General features: G+C 39.7%; 1 protein-coding gene across 1 annotated transcript in view; it reads right to left on the reverse strand.

The window, feature by feature from the left end:
• Positions 1-17,546, reverse strand: part of KLHL20 (kelch like family member 20) — a 72,903-nt gene that overhangs the window by 12,008 nt on the left and 43,349 nt on the right. Inside the window, exons 7-9 of the mRNA XM_006153344.3 lie at positions 15,762-15,945; positions 9,694-9,837; positions 2,651-2,784 (exon numbers count right to left, since the gene is read on the reverse strand). Coding sequence (XP_006153406.1) covers positions 2,651-2,784; positions 9,694-9,837; positions 15,762-15,945 — 462 coding nt within the window. The remainder of the gene's footprint in view (positions 1-2,650; positions 2,785-9,693; positions 9,838-15,761; positions 15,946-17,546) is intronic.

Here is a 17,546-nt window from a genome sequence, read left to right on the forward strand (position 1 = left end):
ATAGGTATTTTAAAATACATTTTTAATTTCAAGAAAAGCAGTCTTATCTTTAATAAATCAAAGAAATGCTATGGAACTTTGCCTAAAACTTAAAACCAGGGAACAGGTTAGGATTCTGTTAAAATAGTAGGTATATGAACCTATGGGCAGCTCAAGACAGGACAAAAATCCTTAAAAGTAGAAAACAACGTCCAGAAGAAAATCAGCAATGTTTTAGTGAAACTCTTATTTCTGTGTGTTTGTGTTTCATTTTCCTGGTGTAGCACTCCCTTGAGAACTTTTTGGAGATCTGGTCTGGTGTTGGTAAATTCTTCCAAGTTTTGTGTATCTGAGGAATGTTCTTGTCTTTTCTTTCAATATGAAGGATAATCTTGCTGGGTACAGTATTCTTGGTTTAGACTGCTTTTCCCTTAACACTTTAAATATATTTTCTCATTCTTTCCTTGCCCATATTGTTTCCGATGAGGTTTGCTGTTAGTCTGGTGGGATATCCTTTGAAGGTAACTTGATGTTTTTCTCTTGCCAATCTTAGTATCTTGTCTTTGTGGTTTTGGTCAATTTGGCTGAGTCTTAGAAAAGATCTTGTATTGATTCTATTTGGGGTACTTTGCATTTCTTGGGTCTGGATCTTTGAATACCTCTCTAGATTTGGAACGTTTTCTTGCCGGATTTCATGGAATAGATTATCAATGTCCTTATGAGTCTCTTCATTTTCTGGGATACCAATTATCTGGATGTTTGGACATTTGATGCTATCTAGTACTTCTCATATATTATTCTCATTTTTTTTTTTTGGCAATTTTCTCAGTCTTCATGGTGGATTTCTCTAGGCCAGTGATTCTATCTTCTACATCTGAGATTTGATTTTCTGTATGATCTAATCTGCTTTTAATATTTTCAAGGGAGATTTTGACTTCCTGCATTATAGCCTTCATCTCTAACAGGTCCATTTGATTCTCTTTTATAGTGTGTTTTTCCTCTTTTAGATCTTGCAAGAATTTCCTCACCTCCTGGAACTTGTCAGCTCCTTTCTCCTGCCTCTTCTGCAGTTCATTGTCTCTCTTCTCTTCCATCTCTGTTAGCTTTGTCACTATGGATATTCTAAATTCTTTATCAGACATTTCCATGAGTTTCGTTGTACTGTTTGAGGATGAAGAGGAGTTATTCTTTTCCCTTTGAGGAGAGGTATTTTCTTTATTTCCCATATTTCTTGTGACCTTGTGGTGATTTCTAGTCATCTGATGGAAAGTACCTTTCTTCCTAATTCTTGAAGTTCAATCTAAGCATTCAGAGGTGTGCAGAAGGAGGTAATCCACAATTTCTCTTCCATTCTGTTTTCACTCTTTGTGCATCAGATTCAGTGGGAATAGAAGAATATTCTGACCCTAATCATATTCAGATGTTTGGATCCTGTTCACTTGGACCTGTCTAGACATTTAGTTCATAGAGGCCACTAGAAATGAATCTGGAGGGGGAAGTTTCAGCAGAAAATCTTCATTTCTGGTCAAAGAAGCAATATTTCACAGCTCAAGTTTAGTATCCATCTCAGGATGAGCCCTCCCCGTCATTCTTTCTTTTTTTATTTGGAGAGTTTTTTGCTATAGGGCGCGTGCGCGCGCCAGACGGACAGACAGAAAGTGAGAAAGCACCCCCCAGATGGCCACGCTGCAATCCCTTCTCCTCCAGCTCTCCGTGGGGGCCCAGCCACATAGCCATTATGCTAACTGCTGGTCCTCCCCCCCCCCGCCCCCATCATTATTTCTTAATGGAAAGGACTAACAAACTAGTTTCTAATTCTGACCTTTTATTTATTCTTAGATTATGGCATACACACACACACACACACACACACACACACACGTATGTATATATTTTTTCTTTTTTTAACATTTTTTTTAGTTTTATTTATTATTATTTTAAATTTGATATAGGGTATGTTCACTCACCAGAGAGAGAGAGAAAGAGGGAGGGAGAGAGTGAGGGAGAGAGAGAGTGAGAAAGCAAGCTGCCAAGTCCAGGACTCAAACTGTGGTCAGTCCTATGAGGGTCCAGCGCCTCAATCACACCACCTGCTAGCCTCCCCTGCCCCCTTTTTTTGTGTTAAGAGAGATTTTTGCTTTAGGGTGTGTGTACTTGTACTTGCATGAGAGACAGAAAGCAAGAAATCACCCGTTGGGCGTGATGGCCACACAATAGTCCCTTCTCCATTCTCTTCTGAGGATTTTGGGAATTCATGCACACACGGCTAGCTTGAGTTTTAAGCCTCTGGGTCTGGGAATTGAACTGTGGTCGACTACATGGCAGTCCAGTGACAGAGCCATATACCATCTGCTGGTTCTTTTTTTTTTTTTTTTTGAGGTAAGGTAGTGATGGTGGAGGGAGAGAAAACAATTACGTTCAGAAAGTAGTTCTTTTATTCATTATAGATTTGAAGAACCTTGTAAAGCAGAGGGAGATGAATATTTGGAGAGGTAGTAGAAGACTATGGTTGCAGGAAGAGCTGAGAGTTACAATCCTCTGAAAAGAAAATAAAGCAGTTTCCAAAGAAAGTAAGAGGATAACCTATATACTTAAAAACCTTTTGTAGGAGCACTCTCCTCAGCAAAACAAGCTGCTTCTGGGAACCGGACTGTCTTTGGGAGGGACTAACCTGTATTAAGTGGTGATGTCCCGTCAGAGCCACCTACAGCATATAAGAACCCTCCTAACACGGCCACAGCCACCCCTAGTCTTCTGGTACTCATAGAAGCCACCCGAGTCCACTTGTTCTCCTTTGGATCATACCTGCAAGGTGAAAATAAACCAAACTACATGCTTGTTCTTACTAAGCAAAGCCCTTTTCATTCATTCATTCCTTTTTAAAAAATAGACCATAGATTAGTTTATTTTAACACCCATCATGCCATGAATGCATAAAGAATAGGTTTCAGAAGCTCAGGCTCCTTTCCATTGGTTCTCACAAAGTGTGCTTCTCTGGGTGGAGCAGGCTGGCACTTCCGTTGACCCCAGGTACCTTTCTCTTTGGCTTCCTTCTTTTTCTGATAATTTTCCTTCACACGGTTTAGGAAGCTATCTCTGCTCTTAGAATGCTTAATATGCTCAATATGCACATTAATTCTCTTGGCAAGAATCTTGCCCTTGTTTGTTTACAACAATGCCAACAGCATGCTGGGTAACATTGTAGACTCTTCCAGTTTTGCCATGCTAACATTTGTGGGGCATTCCTTTTTGAACAGTACCCATCCCCTTGATGTCTACAACATCACCTTTCTTGTAGATTTGCATATACATTGCCAAAGGAACCACTCTATGCCATGTTTTCTAAAAGGCCTAGAGAACATATATCGGGTGCCTCTCCACTTTCCCTTTGTGTTTGTCATTTTGGTTAGTTACTGGAAGATGGTGGTTCTGGCCAAAAAAAAAAAAGCCATTAATTTTTTTTAATTGTCAGAGGGAGTATGTGCTCACCAGAGAGAGGGAGAAATCACATCCTAATGGGGTATGGTCACACTATAATTGTTTTTTTCTCTTTTTCTCTATCTCATCAGGATTTGGGGCATGTATACACAAGTGTCTGGCACGTTTTTTAAGCTACTGGGACTGGGATTTGAACTGTGGCTGGCCAGGTGGGATCCAGCTCCAAATGCACAGGGCTTACCACTGCATGTGAGGTTTTTTAGGTAAGATTTGAAATCGCAAAGATACATTGGATATGTAGACTTGCTATAATCAAGTACACAGTGAGAATATATTTCTCCTTAGTTATTAGGGGGAAAACTTAAGAGTTTATGCCTGTGCCTGTTATCAAGCAATATTTAAAAAATTTTTAAAGTTTACTTCCATGAGTGAGAGAAACAGTACTGCTAACATGGTTTTGATGCCACAATCCACCCCCAGCTCCAACCAGTTTTGAAGCCTAGACATGAGTGTGCCCTGCAAACTCACAGAGTTCTCTGGACATGAATCCAAAGCCCTCCGTCCCATCGAGTGGGTCAGCCTTGCAGACCCTTTCAACTGCTGTGCCACTGTCTGGTCCCCTAAGTTATTTCTATACTGACTTGTGATGCTGCACGGCTTTGTCTGCTGGCTGTTAGATTCTGCCAAAAGGAGTGACTAGGCAGACATCAGAAGTCTTGAGAAGGAAAATGGGACTTACTCCTTTGTTTGCTTGCCAATTCAGGCAGTGCTGCCTCAGCAGTGGCCTTTCACCCCGCTTATACCAGTTAATTCCAATCCTAGCCTTTTCACTAGCACTTTCAAAATTAGCCTCATGGTGCCTCTGGGAAGCCTCAGTCAGGGCTCTGTAAGGCATTTCCTCTGAGTTCCTGAGGTAACAATACCATGTTTCTATCATCTACTAATACGTCACAAACTACCCAGTCCAGAAAATCCTTAAGAAGATCACAGAAACCAAATTTATTATCTTGAAAAATATTAAAGTAAAACTTTCTATTTGTCTGTTTTTGAGTTCATTAGCTCTTCTGCTGTGTCCAGCTCTTAATTTTAGGTATGGCAGGGACCAGCAGTTAGTGTAATGGCTATGTCGCTAGACTCCCATGTAGTCAACCATGGTTCAAGTCCTGGACCCAGTGGCTTAAACTCACATCAGGCACGTGTGCATGCATGCCCAAGATCCCGAGAGGAGAATGGAGAAGGGATTGCAGCGTGGCCATCCCCCTGGGGGGCGATTTCTCGCTTTCCGTCTCTCTGGCAAGCGCATGCACCCTATAGCAAAAACCTCTCAAAATTTTTTTAGGTATTGCATGTTTCAGTTTTAGAATGTACATCTATTTCTTATTTTTAGATTCTAAATCAATACAATTTTTTAAACCATCAGGTCTGAGACTTGAACTCCATAACTGGCCAAGGGAAATCCAACTGCCTTAAACACCATGCCAGCAGTTGATCCTATTTCTTTAGATACAGAAAGACACACAAATGCACAATTTAATTAATTAATTAATTTGCCAGAGAGTAGGTGCACTACCCAGAAAGTGACAGAGAGCATGCCAGAGGAACATGAGAAAGGATGTCTCATGAGAAATGGTCATGCCACAATCCTTTCCCCATTTTTCTTTTGGAATTTTGGGCACTCATGTACACACACCTCATGTGTTTTTCAGGCTAAAAGGGTCTGAGACACAAACCAAGTTGGCCATGTGGGACCCAGCCATCTTAACCACCATGCCACCAAATGGCCCCTTAGTTTAACTTTATTATAAGGAAAGCCCAATTATAACCACCATCCAGGCCAAGAACAAGAACAGGCAGATATGCAATGTGTCCCTTTACTATCTTAATCCTCTCCTTTCCACAAAGTAACCATTTTTATCTACTACTTCCTTGTGGTTCTTCATAATTTTATCACCTAAGCATCATCTCTGGGTACTTCAGCCTTACTCATTATTTTTTTGTTGTTATTGTTATTTTCTGAAATCTTTTTTACCTATAGGTTTTTTCTCCATTCCTTTCTTCCTTTGCAGTTCAACTGTTTTAGCCTAAGACAGTATCCCTCATATTAGGGATTTGATTGGTTGTACACTCACATCCCAGTTCAATATGTTGCTCTCTCCTCTGTATGCTGTGCAAATTGGTAGCAGGATATAGAGGTCCAATAAGACCATATTTGATCCCTTTAACAAGACTACAGAAGATTGTACATTAGTAGCTGTTAATTATCAATGATTCTGGCATTGGTAATTAATTTACTGAGCATTGAGTATAGAAAATGGTGATATCATTTATTTATTTTGAAAGAATTATTTCATTTAATTTTATTTATTTATTTTAATTTGACTATAGTGGGACAGAGCAAGAGAGATAGAGAGAGAGAGAAAGTGAGAAAGCAAGCCGCCAGGTCTGGGACTTGAACTGTGGTTGGCCATGTGGGAATCCAGCACCCTTAACTACCATGACACCTACCAACCCCCATTTCATTTTTTAATTATACAGAAATAATCCTCTTATTTACTATTTAGTTACCTGCTCATATGTGATGCAATTCATATAAAAAAGGCAGGATATATCCTTGCTTCTTTCACTTTATTTACTATTTTTCATAATATATTCATACAGGTATTTCCTATGATCTCCCAAAGGTAACCAATTAGGGTTTAACAATATTATAAATTAATAGATTTAAATATGTTTTGGATTTTAATCTACTACCAGTTATCATCCCCTTTAAAGCTGAAGTTATTGCATGGCCTGCAGGAGACATGGTGGTTATGGTGCTGGATGCCCACATGGCCAACAGCAGTTCAAGTCTCAAACCCAGAGGCTTGAAATCACACTGGGTGTGCATGTGTGTATGCCAAAACCCCAAGAGGAAACTGGAGGAGAAGGAATTGTGGTATGGCATCCTCCTGGGGGTAATTTCTCACTTTTCCTCTCTGACTCTCTATAGCGAGTACACAAGTCTTACGGCAAAAAACTAAAAAAAAAAAAAAAAGAAAAAAAAGAAGTTATTTTATCTTTGGTCAGAAGGAACATCTTAAAGCTAATTCCCAGTGGTTTTGGTAGCTTGTTTGCCATCTGGTGTGACAAGATGGTCCAGACTCATCTGCACATTTCCTGTCCTAAACCTGAATTCTTCAAAAACCTCTGGTTTTAGTGGGAAATAGAATTTCAAGACACAATCTGGAAGCAGGGATGTTTACTGTCATTTAGTCTTCATTTCTAAGCCTCTTCAGTTGACAGAGCTAGAATACATAGGATTTTTTTTTTTTTTTTGGAGAGGTTTTCGCTATCGGGCGCGTGCGCTCGCCAGACAGACAGAGAGAGACAGAAAGACAGAAAGCGAGAAATCACCCCCCAGGGGGATGGTCACGCCGCAATCCCTTCTCCTCCATTCTCCTCTGGAGATCTTGGGCATGCATGCACATGCGCCCGGCGTGAGTTTTAAGCTACTGCATCTGGGACACGAACCGCGGTCGACTACGTGGGAGTCCAGCAACATAGCCGGAACTGCTGGTTCCAGAATTTTTATTTTTAAGGCGCATTTAATTCTTTTTCTTTATCTTTTTTTTTTTTTTTTTAAGAGAGATTTTTGCTACTGGACACGTGTGCTCACCAAAGAGAGAGAGACAAAGCGAGCACCTGCAATCCCTTCTCCATTCTCCTCTCGGGAATTTTGGGCATGTTCACACACACTCCCATTGTGAGTTTCAAGTCATCGGTTCCTTGACTCCAACTGTGGTGGAATCTGTGGGAGTTCAGTGATGTAACCATTATGCCCTCTGCCGGTTCCAAAGGGAGTTTAATTCTAATTTAAATTCCAGACTACAAGATATTCTATTTAACTTCTATTTTTCATCCATATCTTCCACATCAAGAATGATGATTTTTAAGGATACAAAGGAGAACAGGATTAGAATGAGCCATACTCAATTCCTTTATTTCCTATTTATACATGTAATATTTGTAGAATAGCAATATTCAGTTACTCTGATAACCCCTAAGAACAATTAAAATTTACTTTTGCACATCTTATTTGTTCCTTACTTTAAAAACAGCTGTATCACATTTACGCTGACTGAGGACAGAGCATGCTATATTCTCTTCCTTTTAACCTCATTTAGTCATAGTTCTACAATTAACTATGTGTAATGATCTCAATCAGTCCTTTGTCAAAGTCTTTCTAGGTTGTGCATGTGTATGCGTGCATGTGTGTGCATGCATGCGCTTACCAGAGAAATAGAGAGGGACGGAGAAGAGAAAGCACTCCCCGTGGGGAATGGTCACACTGCAGTCCCTTTTCTTCCATCTCTCCTTCCTTTTGGGATTTGAGGGCACTCATGTACATGTTCCCAGCATGTTTTTCAAGCCACTAGGCCTGGAACTCTAACTACAAAGTTGGCAGTGTGGGATCCGGCTGCCTTAACCACAGGGTTATGAAGTTGGTCCCTTTCTAGTAATCTTTTCTGAAGCCTGTTCTCTAGGAGATTTCTCAGAAAGAATTCATAGGAACAACATTCTGATTTTTTACATGCTGAGAATAATTTGTGCCTTTTATTCTCCAAAGACAGTTTCTATAGGTATATACTTCCTGATTTACATTTTCCTTGAACATCTTAAATATATTATTCCATTAAAAATTATTTTATAGTATTTTGCTATAGGGTGCATGTGCCCACCAGAGACAGAGAGAGATGGAGAAAGGGAAAGTGAGAATTCTGCCCCAGGTGGGGTTGGCCATGCCACAGTTGCTTCTCCTCCAGTATCCCCTTGGAATTTTGGGCATGTGTACACACTCACCTGGCGTGATTTTCAAGTCACTGGTCTGGTACTCAAACCACGGTCAACCATGAGTCCAGCACGTTTAACCACTACATCACCTGGCAAGCTCCCCTGCCCCCACCACTGTTTTTTAAGCCACCAGGTCAGATACTTGAACCACACAGTTGGCCATGTGTAGTGGTTAAGTGCCCTTAACCACTGCACTACCTACTGGTCCTCCATTTTCTTCTGGCATGAAGTATTGGCTTTTAAAATATTTGATAATAATCTAATTTTTTAACCATTATAAGTAACATTTATTTTTTTTTTGACTTTGCAATAAGGTATGTGTGTGTGTCACCAGAGACAAGGAGAGGGAAAGTGAGAAGGCACTCCCCAGAGGGGATGGCCAAGCAACAATCCCTTTTCCTCCATTCATCTCTCAGGACTTTGGGCACACACACACACACATACACACACACACGTGCTGGCATTTTTCTCAAGCCACTGGGCCCAGTGTGCAGTCAGCCATAGCCTCCATCTGGGATCCAGTTACCTTAACCTCAACATCTGTGGTCCCATGTGTAATTTTTAAAGGTTTGTGACAACACAGATAAAGCTGGTGGATGTACATTGAGTGAAATAAGTTGGGTACAGAAAGACTAATGCTATATAATCTCTATTATATATGGATGCTAAGGAAGTCAAACTCATAAAAGTAATCACAGAATGGTGGTTACCAAGGGCTGGGTGGGGGCGGATTGGAGAGATATTGGTCAAAAGATACAAAATTTCAGTTAAATAGGAGGACTAAGTTCAAGAGGTCAGCTATACAACATGGTGACTATACACAGCAACAATGCATTGCACACCTGAGAACTGCTAAGAGTGTAGTTTAGGTGTGCTCACCACAAAAAGTTACAAATATGTGAGATAATACATATTTTATTTAGATTGATTTAGTTATTCCACAATGTATATGTATGTATACATATATATATATATATAATTTTTGTTTATTAAAAATAAATTTTAGGGATCAGCAAATGGTGTAATGGTTATATTGCTAGACCCCCACATGGTTGACCATGGTTTAAGTTCCGACCTGGTGGCTTGAAACTCACACCAGGCGTGTGTACAAGCATGACAAAAATCCTGAGAGGAGAACAGAGGAGAAGAAACTGCAATGTGGCCAACCCCCATGGGCTATCTCTCACTTTCTGTCTCTCTCTCTTTGGCAAGCACATGTGCCCTACAGCAAAAATCTCTTTCTAAAAATGAAAAAAAAAAAAGATATAAAAAAACATCCTTTATCTTTATAAACTTTAAGATCAACTGAAAACTTTCTTCTGAAATCCTATGAAAAGATCCACTTAGATTCCACAGTGGATCTCTAAATTCAGCTCTAATTCTTTCTTTTGAAGAACACCAAAAGTCCTTTAAAAAAAAAAGTAAAAATTACTTAAAAAAAATTACCTCTCAACAATGTTGAGGCAAGACACACCATCTTGGCCACCCACAGCATAGAGAAAGCCTCCAAGCACTGCCACACCAACACTTGTCCTACAGGTACTTGTAGGGGCCACGTCGCTGCTCCATTGGTTTGTTTTAGGGTCATACCTGAAAAGAACACAGCAAGTACAGAGTTTGTGTTACACAAGGAAGCTTGTTTGTTTACATATTCCAGATCAAAGAATTTATATGATACATATTCTTTCACCTAAATATGGACTGATTAATAACTGAAGCATAAATTTATATTATTTTTTGTAATTCATTTTTACATAAACAAATTGCATGTGAATATTATAATTTTTAAAAATCTGAACATTATTGGGACCAGCAGATGGCGTAATGGCTACGTCACTGGACTCCCATGTAGTTGACTCCCACGTAGTCCCTGACCTGGCGGCTTAAACTCACACCAGGCACATGTGCGTACGTGCCCAAGATCCCTAGAGAAGGGATTGCAGTGTGGCCATCCCCCCTGGGGGGGATGATTTCTCACTTTCTGTCTCATATGCCCTCTAGCAAAAATCTCTCAAAAAAAAAAAAAATTAGAACATTATTGAAAAAGCTAAAATTTTACTTCCACCTGATTTATGGTCTCCTTCTATTTTGATTTGATATATATCCTTCAAGACTTTTCAGCAAAATAGTTCTAAATAGGTATACATGTATCTACATATATATATTTGTTTAAAAGCATGTGTGTTTTCTTTTTTTCAAAGAATAATTTTTTTATTATTTTAGCTTTATTGATTTATTTATTTAAACTGATCAGAGAGGGACCGAGTGAAAGAGAGAGAGAGATTGAGAAAGCAAGCCGCCAGTTCTAGAACTCGACCGTGTGGTCCAGCGCTCTCAACCACCATGTCATCCGCCAGTCCCTCAAGTGTGTTTTTGTTAAATAAGTAATATTCCACAGTAGGCACTGCTTTTTCCCTTGACATATTTTTGAGATTTATACTAATACAGCTTTAGATTTTTTCCTTTGAACTATTGTATGCACCACAAATTACTTAATCACATTCCTTTGGATATATCTGTATGCTGTTTCTGACATTTTACTATTAAAAATAGTGATTACTTTTGTTTACTTCTTCTTGTACAGACGGATAAACTCAATGAAACAAACTGTAAGTTCATATTTTTTTCCTTAATGAGTGAAAGAAAAAAGGGAAAGAGAGAGAGACAAAATACTTTGTCGAGTAAGGGTCCTCTTGAGCCAGCCCCACAAATAGCCAGGATCACAGTACACACAATCATACCTGTGGTTAGGTCAGCCCCACAACTGAAGCTGGGCCTCCCACGTAGCTTCCAGACTCCCAAGTGGTGGTGCTACCTATGTACAACTGCACCTGGGCCACATTTTAAATGTTTAAACATGTAATCAAAAATACTATCAAATTACTCTTTTTGTAGCTGTATCAACTTTTATTTTTCCGATTTCATTAATTTTCCTTTTTTACTGACTTTGTTTTGTCATTTTTTTTTTCTTCAAAGTTTTGCTATAGAGGGCTCACCAGAGACAATAACAGAGAAAGAGAGGGAAAAAGTGAGAAATTAGCCTTCTGGGGAGATGACCACACTGCAATCCCTTCTCTAGTTTCCTCTTGGGATTTTTGGCACACACATACATGCACCTGTGGTGATTTTTTTAAGTTGCAGGGTCTGGGACTCAAACTCCTAAGCTGGCCATGTAGGATCTAGCCCCTTAATCTCCATGCCACTTGATGGCCCTCTGTTGTTCTTTTTACAACCTCTTAAAAAATTCAAGGTCTGGGGCTAGCAGGTGGTGTGGTGGTTAAGAGCACTGGACTCCCACATGGCCGACCATGGTTTGAGTCCTGGATCTGGTGGCTTGCTTTCTTGCTTTCCCTCTCCCTCTCTCTCTCTCATGCTCTGTCCCTCTCTGATCAAAGTTAAATAAACAAACAGATAAAGTTAAATAAAATATTTTTAAAAATTCAAGGTCAGTCATTAGGATCTGGCTGCTTTAACCACCAGGCCATGGGGTCAGTACAAAATTTTGACATTTTTATGATATACAGATTGACTTAGTACACAGTGACTTGAGTTGAAAGCTGGCCACAGCTGATTTTTGCAATTTAGGTTCTTCCTCCATAACTATTTCAAGTATCTTAATTCTTGAACTACACTGTGAGCTCTTAAATAGTGCTCACTGCAACATTTTTTAACCTTTAAAATCTTTAATCTAACACTTTTGTTAAGGCAGAAAATTGTTTTTTTGTTTGTTTGTTTGTTTGTTTTTGAGAGGTTTTTACTATAGGGCGTGTGTGCTCACCCGACAGACAGAGAGAGACAGAGAGATAGAAAGTGAGAAATCACCCCCCAGGGGGGATGGCCACGCTGCAATCCCTTCTCCTCCATTCTCCTCTCGGGATCTTGGGCATGCACGCACATGTGTCCGGCATGAGTTTAAGCCACCAGGTCTGGGACTCGAACTGCGGTCAACAATGCGGGAGTCCAGCAGCATAGCCTTTACGCTAACTGCTGATCCCAACATTTTTTTTTTTAAAAAAGAGATTTTTGCTACGGGGCGTGTGTGCTCATCCAAGAAACAGAAACAGAGAGATAGAAAACAAGAAATCACCCAGCCACACCACAATCCCTTCTCCTCCAGTCTCTTCCTGGGATCTTGGGCATGAGTACACACGTGCCCAGTATGAGTTTTCAGCTGCTGAGTCCGGGCCTCAAACCATGGTTGACTATATGGGAGTCCAGCAATGTAACCATTATCCCATTTGTTGGCAATCTAGTCAACCTTAACTGTTATTCCATAAAAGTAAAATCGACTGTAACAAGTTACACCAAGATCCCTTACTAGGGCATTAACTCCCTTAGAAGAAAAAAATTGCTTTCATGAGCAACGAACTCAGTAGTGTATATAATTAATGTCCTTCAGCAAAAATCAAGAATGCAGGCAGCCCTGATCATCCCGACTAATATTTACATACATAGTGTATATATAAAGCTGAGTCTCAACCAAGCATTGAAATCATAATCACACTAAGTTGTTCAGTTTTAGCACATCCTGCAAGATGTCAGAGCAAGTGAGAAATCACCTCAAAGAGTGATGGTTCATTTTTTACAAATGGGAGGAAAACATCAAGAAGAGAATAGGGGCCAGCAGGCAGCGTGGTGGTTAAGGTGTTGTACTACTACATGGCTGACTCCAGTTTGAGTCCCAGACCTGGTGACTTGTGTGCATGCATAACCAAAATCCTGAGAGGAGAAGGGATTATGGCATGGACATCCCTTCATGGAGATGATTGCTCACTTTTCTCACTGTCTCTCTCTGATGAGCGTACATGCCCTATGGCAAAAACCTTAAAACAAAACAAAACACAGAGAATAAAACTCATCAAATCTATGGCTCTCTTCACAGCCTTAGTTGACAAGATCCAGAGTCCTCAATTTCTTGATCTGAGGAGTCCATTTTCATGGTGACTGCCCAGGTCAAGAAGAGTTTTCAAGTTTTTCTTTTTTCTTTGTAATGGTCCAAGAACTCCAGTCTTTTTTAACACCCTGAATCTCCAGCCTCAGTCTTTTTTTTTTTTTTAAGAGAGATTTTTGCTATAGGGCGTGCATGCTCGCTGGACAGAGAGACAGAAAGCAAGAAACCACCCCCTGAGGGAATGGCCATGCCACAATCCCTTCTCCATTCTCCTCACGAGATTTTGGGCATACACACGCACACACACACACACACGCCTGCTGTGGAACTCCAGTCTTTTAATGGGAATCTTGTTCCTTTATTGCTTCCTGAATACACTGCTGTAGGGCTTAAAGGTGTCGATTCATGGATCCTTGGAGAACCTTTCCCTCTTGAGGAACTTCTTGGCAATCTAGCAACCAAAGCACTGGTCATATACACACTCGTCTGTGCATGTCTCCCCAGTGCTATTTATGGTGATGGTGGTGCACTTCAATGTCATTTTCTTTTTATAACTTCTTGATTTAAAAGTATGATTCAGGGGCTAGCACATGATGCGCTTAAGGTGCTGGATTCCAATGTGGCTGACCATGGTTCAAGTCCTAGACCTGGGGGCTTGAAAAATCACACCAGGTGCGTGCATGTACATGCCCCAAATCCCAAGAGAACAGAGGAGAAGGGATTGCAGTGCGTGTATGTGTGCTCGTGCGCACACGTGGGGATGCTTTTTCACTTTCTTTGTCTCTGTCTCTTTCTTGTGAGCACATGTGCCCTATGATAAAAACCTAAAAATAAAAAAGCACAGGGTGGCTATGTCGCTGGACTCCCATGTAGCCAACTGCAGTTTGAGTCCCAGACCCAGTAGCTTCAACTCATGCCAGTCGCGTATGCATGTGTGCCCAAGATCCCAAGAGGAGGATGGGGGATGATTTCTCACTTTCTGTCTCTCTCTGTCTTTCTGGTGAGCACACGCGCCCTATAGCAAAAACCTCTCCAAAAAAAACCAAAACAAAGCAAAAACAATAGAAAAAAGGAAAAAGTACAATTAATTTATTTTCCATCTTTATTTTCAAATGCACATAAATTATATGAATACATATGAGTTAAAGTTAATATAATGAATTTAATTATTATATAAATTAATATGCAATATTGAATACCACCTTCATTATATTCTATACATCTTGGTGTATGTGTGTGTGTGTGTGTATATATATATATATATATATATATAGGTCAAAACATACACATGACCACACTTACTTGTTAATTATAAATGTATAGAGATTTTCACTATTTTAACTGAATATATATATATGTGTGTGTGTGTGTGTGTGTGTGTGTGTGTGTGTATTTTTTTAGGTTTCTGCCATACGGCATGTGCACTGCCAGAGAGATAGAGACAGAGAAAATGAGAAATCACCCCCTGTAGGGATGGCCACACTACAATCCCTTCTTCTCATTCTCTTGGGATTTAGGGTACACATGCACACGTGTCCAGCATGATTTTTCAGACCACAGGGTCTGGGACTTGAACACTGGTTGGTCACTTGGAAGTTTAGCCCTAACTACCCCATCATCTGCTGGCCCCAACCTATCACTTCAAGTGTGCTTATTTAGTTATTCAATGGACTTAGTCCCTCTGGGTTTGTTTGTTAGTTTTTGTTCTTTTTTTGCTAAAGGGCATGTGCATTCATGGGGGAGTGACAGGGAGAGGGAACGTTAAAAAGTGCTCTTGTGGTGGGGGGAAGGGGAGGGTGGTCATGATGCAATCCTTCTCATTCTCCTCTAGGAATTTTGAGCACTCATACAGGTGCTCAGTGTGTTTTTCAAGCCTTAGGGTCTAGGACTTAAACTGCACAGTCAGCTATATGGGATCCAGCCACCTTAACCTTCATGCCACTAGATGGTCTCCTCTGTTATTTTTTTCAGCTATACAATCTATACTTCTAGAACTTGATATACTGCAGGGTTTCATAGATGCGTTATAGAAATACCAAGACTCACTGTAAATCAACACAGCTGAATGCAAAGGATGTGTGAGAGCAAGAAGTTCTTCAAACATTAATTACTGTAGTTTCCAATGTGCCTGGCACTGTGACAGACACTTTGGGAAAGACATTTTAATGAAACACAATCACAGCCCAATGTCATAAGCATGTTCATATGAAAGAGGAGAAGAATGATAACTAAATCATTTGTATGATATCAGAGGAGGTTTTATTTATGTAAGATTTAACATTCAATCTTGAAGGATGTGTAAATCTTGAAAGGCCAGAGATATTTCAGGGAAGAAAGAACAACATGCATGAAATGAAAGAAGATATCATATTTGAGGAACTGCAAGCAAGCTGATGGGTCTACAGTAGCACACGGAGAGAATGCTGTGTGTAATCAGGGAGAGGCCAGGAAAATGGGTGGAGATCGGGTCATAAAGAACTTGTATGTCATGCTTAGTGGTGATCTCGGTTGCCAATTAGTGCCATAAATGCTATACTAAAGCAGTAAGTCACATCTGTTTTTTAATTAACATCTCAAATGAAGCTATATGACTAATAGATAAAAAATTTCTAATTAATCTTACCTTTCAACACTATTGAGATAAGAGGATCCATCATGGCCTCCTACTGCATATAACAGGTCATCAAGAACACTGACTCCAACTCCACATCGTCTTTTGCTCATTGAAGCTACCATTCGCCATTCATTCGTCTGTGGATCATACCGTTCAACACTAGAAATGGCATCTCCACTGCACCAACCACCAACTGAGAAAGTTAACAGAAATGGTCAAGAAAAATATCTGTCCTAAAGCATAGAATGCATCATTTACTGCTAATCTTGCTATGATCTAATACTTGGACTAACTAAATGTCTTTAGAAATGGGTTAAAACAAAAGTTATGACTTTATTTTACAATCTTATTTGAACTAGTGTGATTGACTTCCTCTGTAAAATGTATACATACTAACTTACTTAGAAAATTAAAGATTATAGCAATCCCAGTGGAATAAGGTAATGTGACATATAATGGATAGAACATTGAATTTAGTTAAAATACTGGGGCTTGACTGTTGCCTCTACTAGCTATATGATTTGGGGAAATTGTGTAAATTCCCTGACCTAGTTTTCTCATTTGTAAAATAAATTAAAATTTAAAGATGAAATAATATCAATGATAGTTAAAAAGAATTATATATTATGATCAAGTAGGATTCATCCCAGTTATACAAGGCTGATATAACATTAAAAAAAAAACAATATAATCTGGCACATCAACATAGTTTTATAAAAAAGAAAAATCACATGATCATATCAACAGATTAAAAAAAAAAGAAGCATATGACAATATCTAAAATTCATTCCTGGGACCAGCAGATGGCAAAATTGTTATGTCGCTGGACTCTCAGGTAGTTGACCATGGTTCCAGTTCTGTACCTGGTGGCTTAAACCTCATGTCTGGTGTGTGTGCATGTGTGCGTGCCCAAGATTCTGAGAGGAGAATGGAGGAGAAAAGTATGTGGTGTGGCCATTCCCCCTGGGGGGTGATTTTTTGCTTTCTGTGCCTCTGTCCCTCTGTGTCTCTGGTGAGTGCATATGCCCTATAGCAAAAATCTCTCTCTCAAAAATAAATAAATAAATAAATAAAATTTAAAAAAGAAATTAATTCCTAATAAAAACTATTGGTAAAATAGTAATAGAGAACTTCTTCAACTTGATAAAGAACATCTAATGGGGCCAGAGGTACAAGTGGTAACACTCTGCAATGCTGGAGCATGTGTAAAGATTCCAGGTTTGTGTCCTGAGGCTTCCCTGTGTACCTGGGTATGTGGTATACTGTGGCATGAAGACTTTGTTGGGAGTGCCACTCTCTTTAATGGAAGAAATAACAAAATAAACTAAGAAAACTTTATAGCTAACATACTTAATGATGCGAAACTAAAGCTCATGAATAATTAAGATCAGGAGTAATGCAAGGTTATCCCATCCTAACACTGCTTATCCAACATTGTACTGAAGTTCTAGCTAGTGCAATCATACAGGAAAAGGAATTAAAAGGTACAAAGGATGGACCAGCAGATGGCGTAATGGCTACATTGCTGGACTCCCACGTAGTTGACTGCCGTTCAAGTCCTGGACCAGTGCTTAAACTGATGCCAGGAGCATGTGCATGCATGCCCAAGATCCCGAGAGGAGAATGGAGAAGGGACTTCAGCGTGGCCATTACCCCTGGGGGGTGATTTCTTGCTTTCTGTCTCTCTGTCTTTCTGGCAAGCGCACATGCCCTATAGCAAAAACTCTCCAAAAAAGTACAAAGGGACTTAAAAACGTTGGTGGAAAAATGGAATTAAAAAATATATATTTAATA

This window comes from Tupaia chinensis, unplaced genomic scaffold, assembly GCF_000334495.1.
Source record: "Tupaia chinensis unplaced genomic scaffold, TupChi_1.0 Scaffold000369_1, whole genome shotgun sequence".
NCBI classification, from domain to species: domain Eukaryota; kingdom Metazoa; phylum Chordata; class Mammalia; order Scandentia; family Tupaiidae; genus Tupaia; species Tupaia belangeri.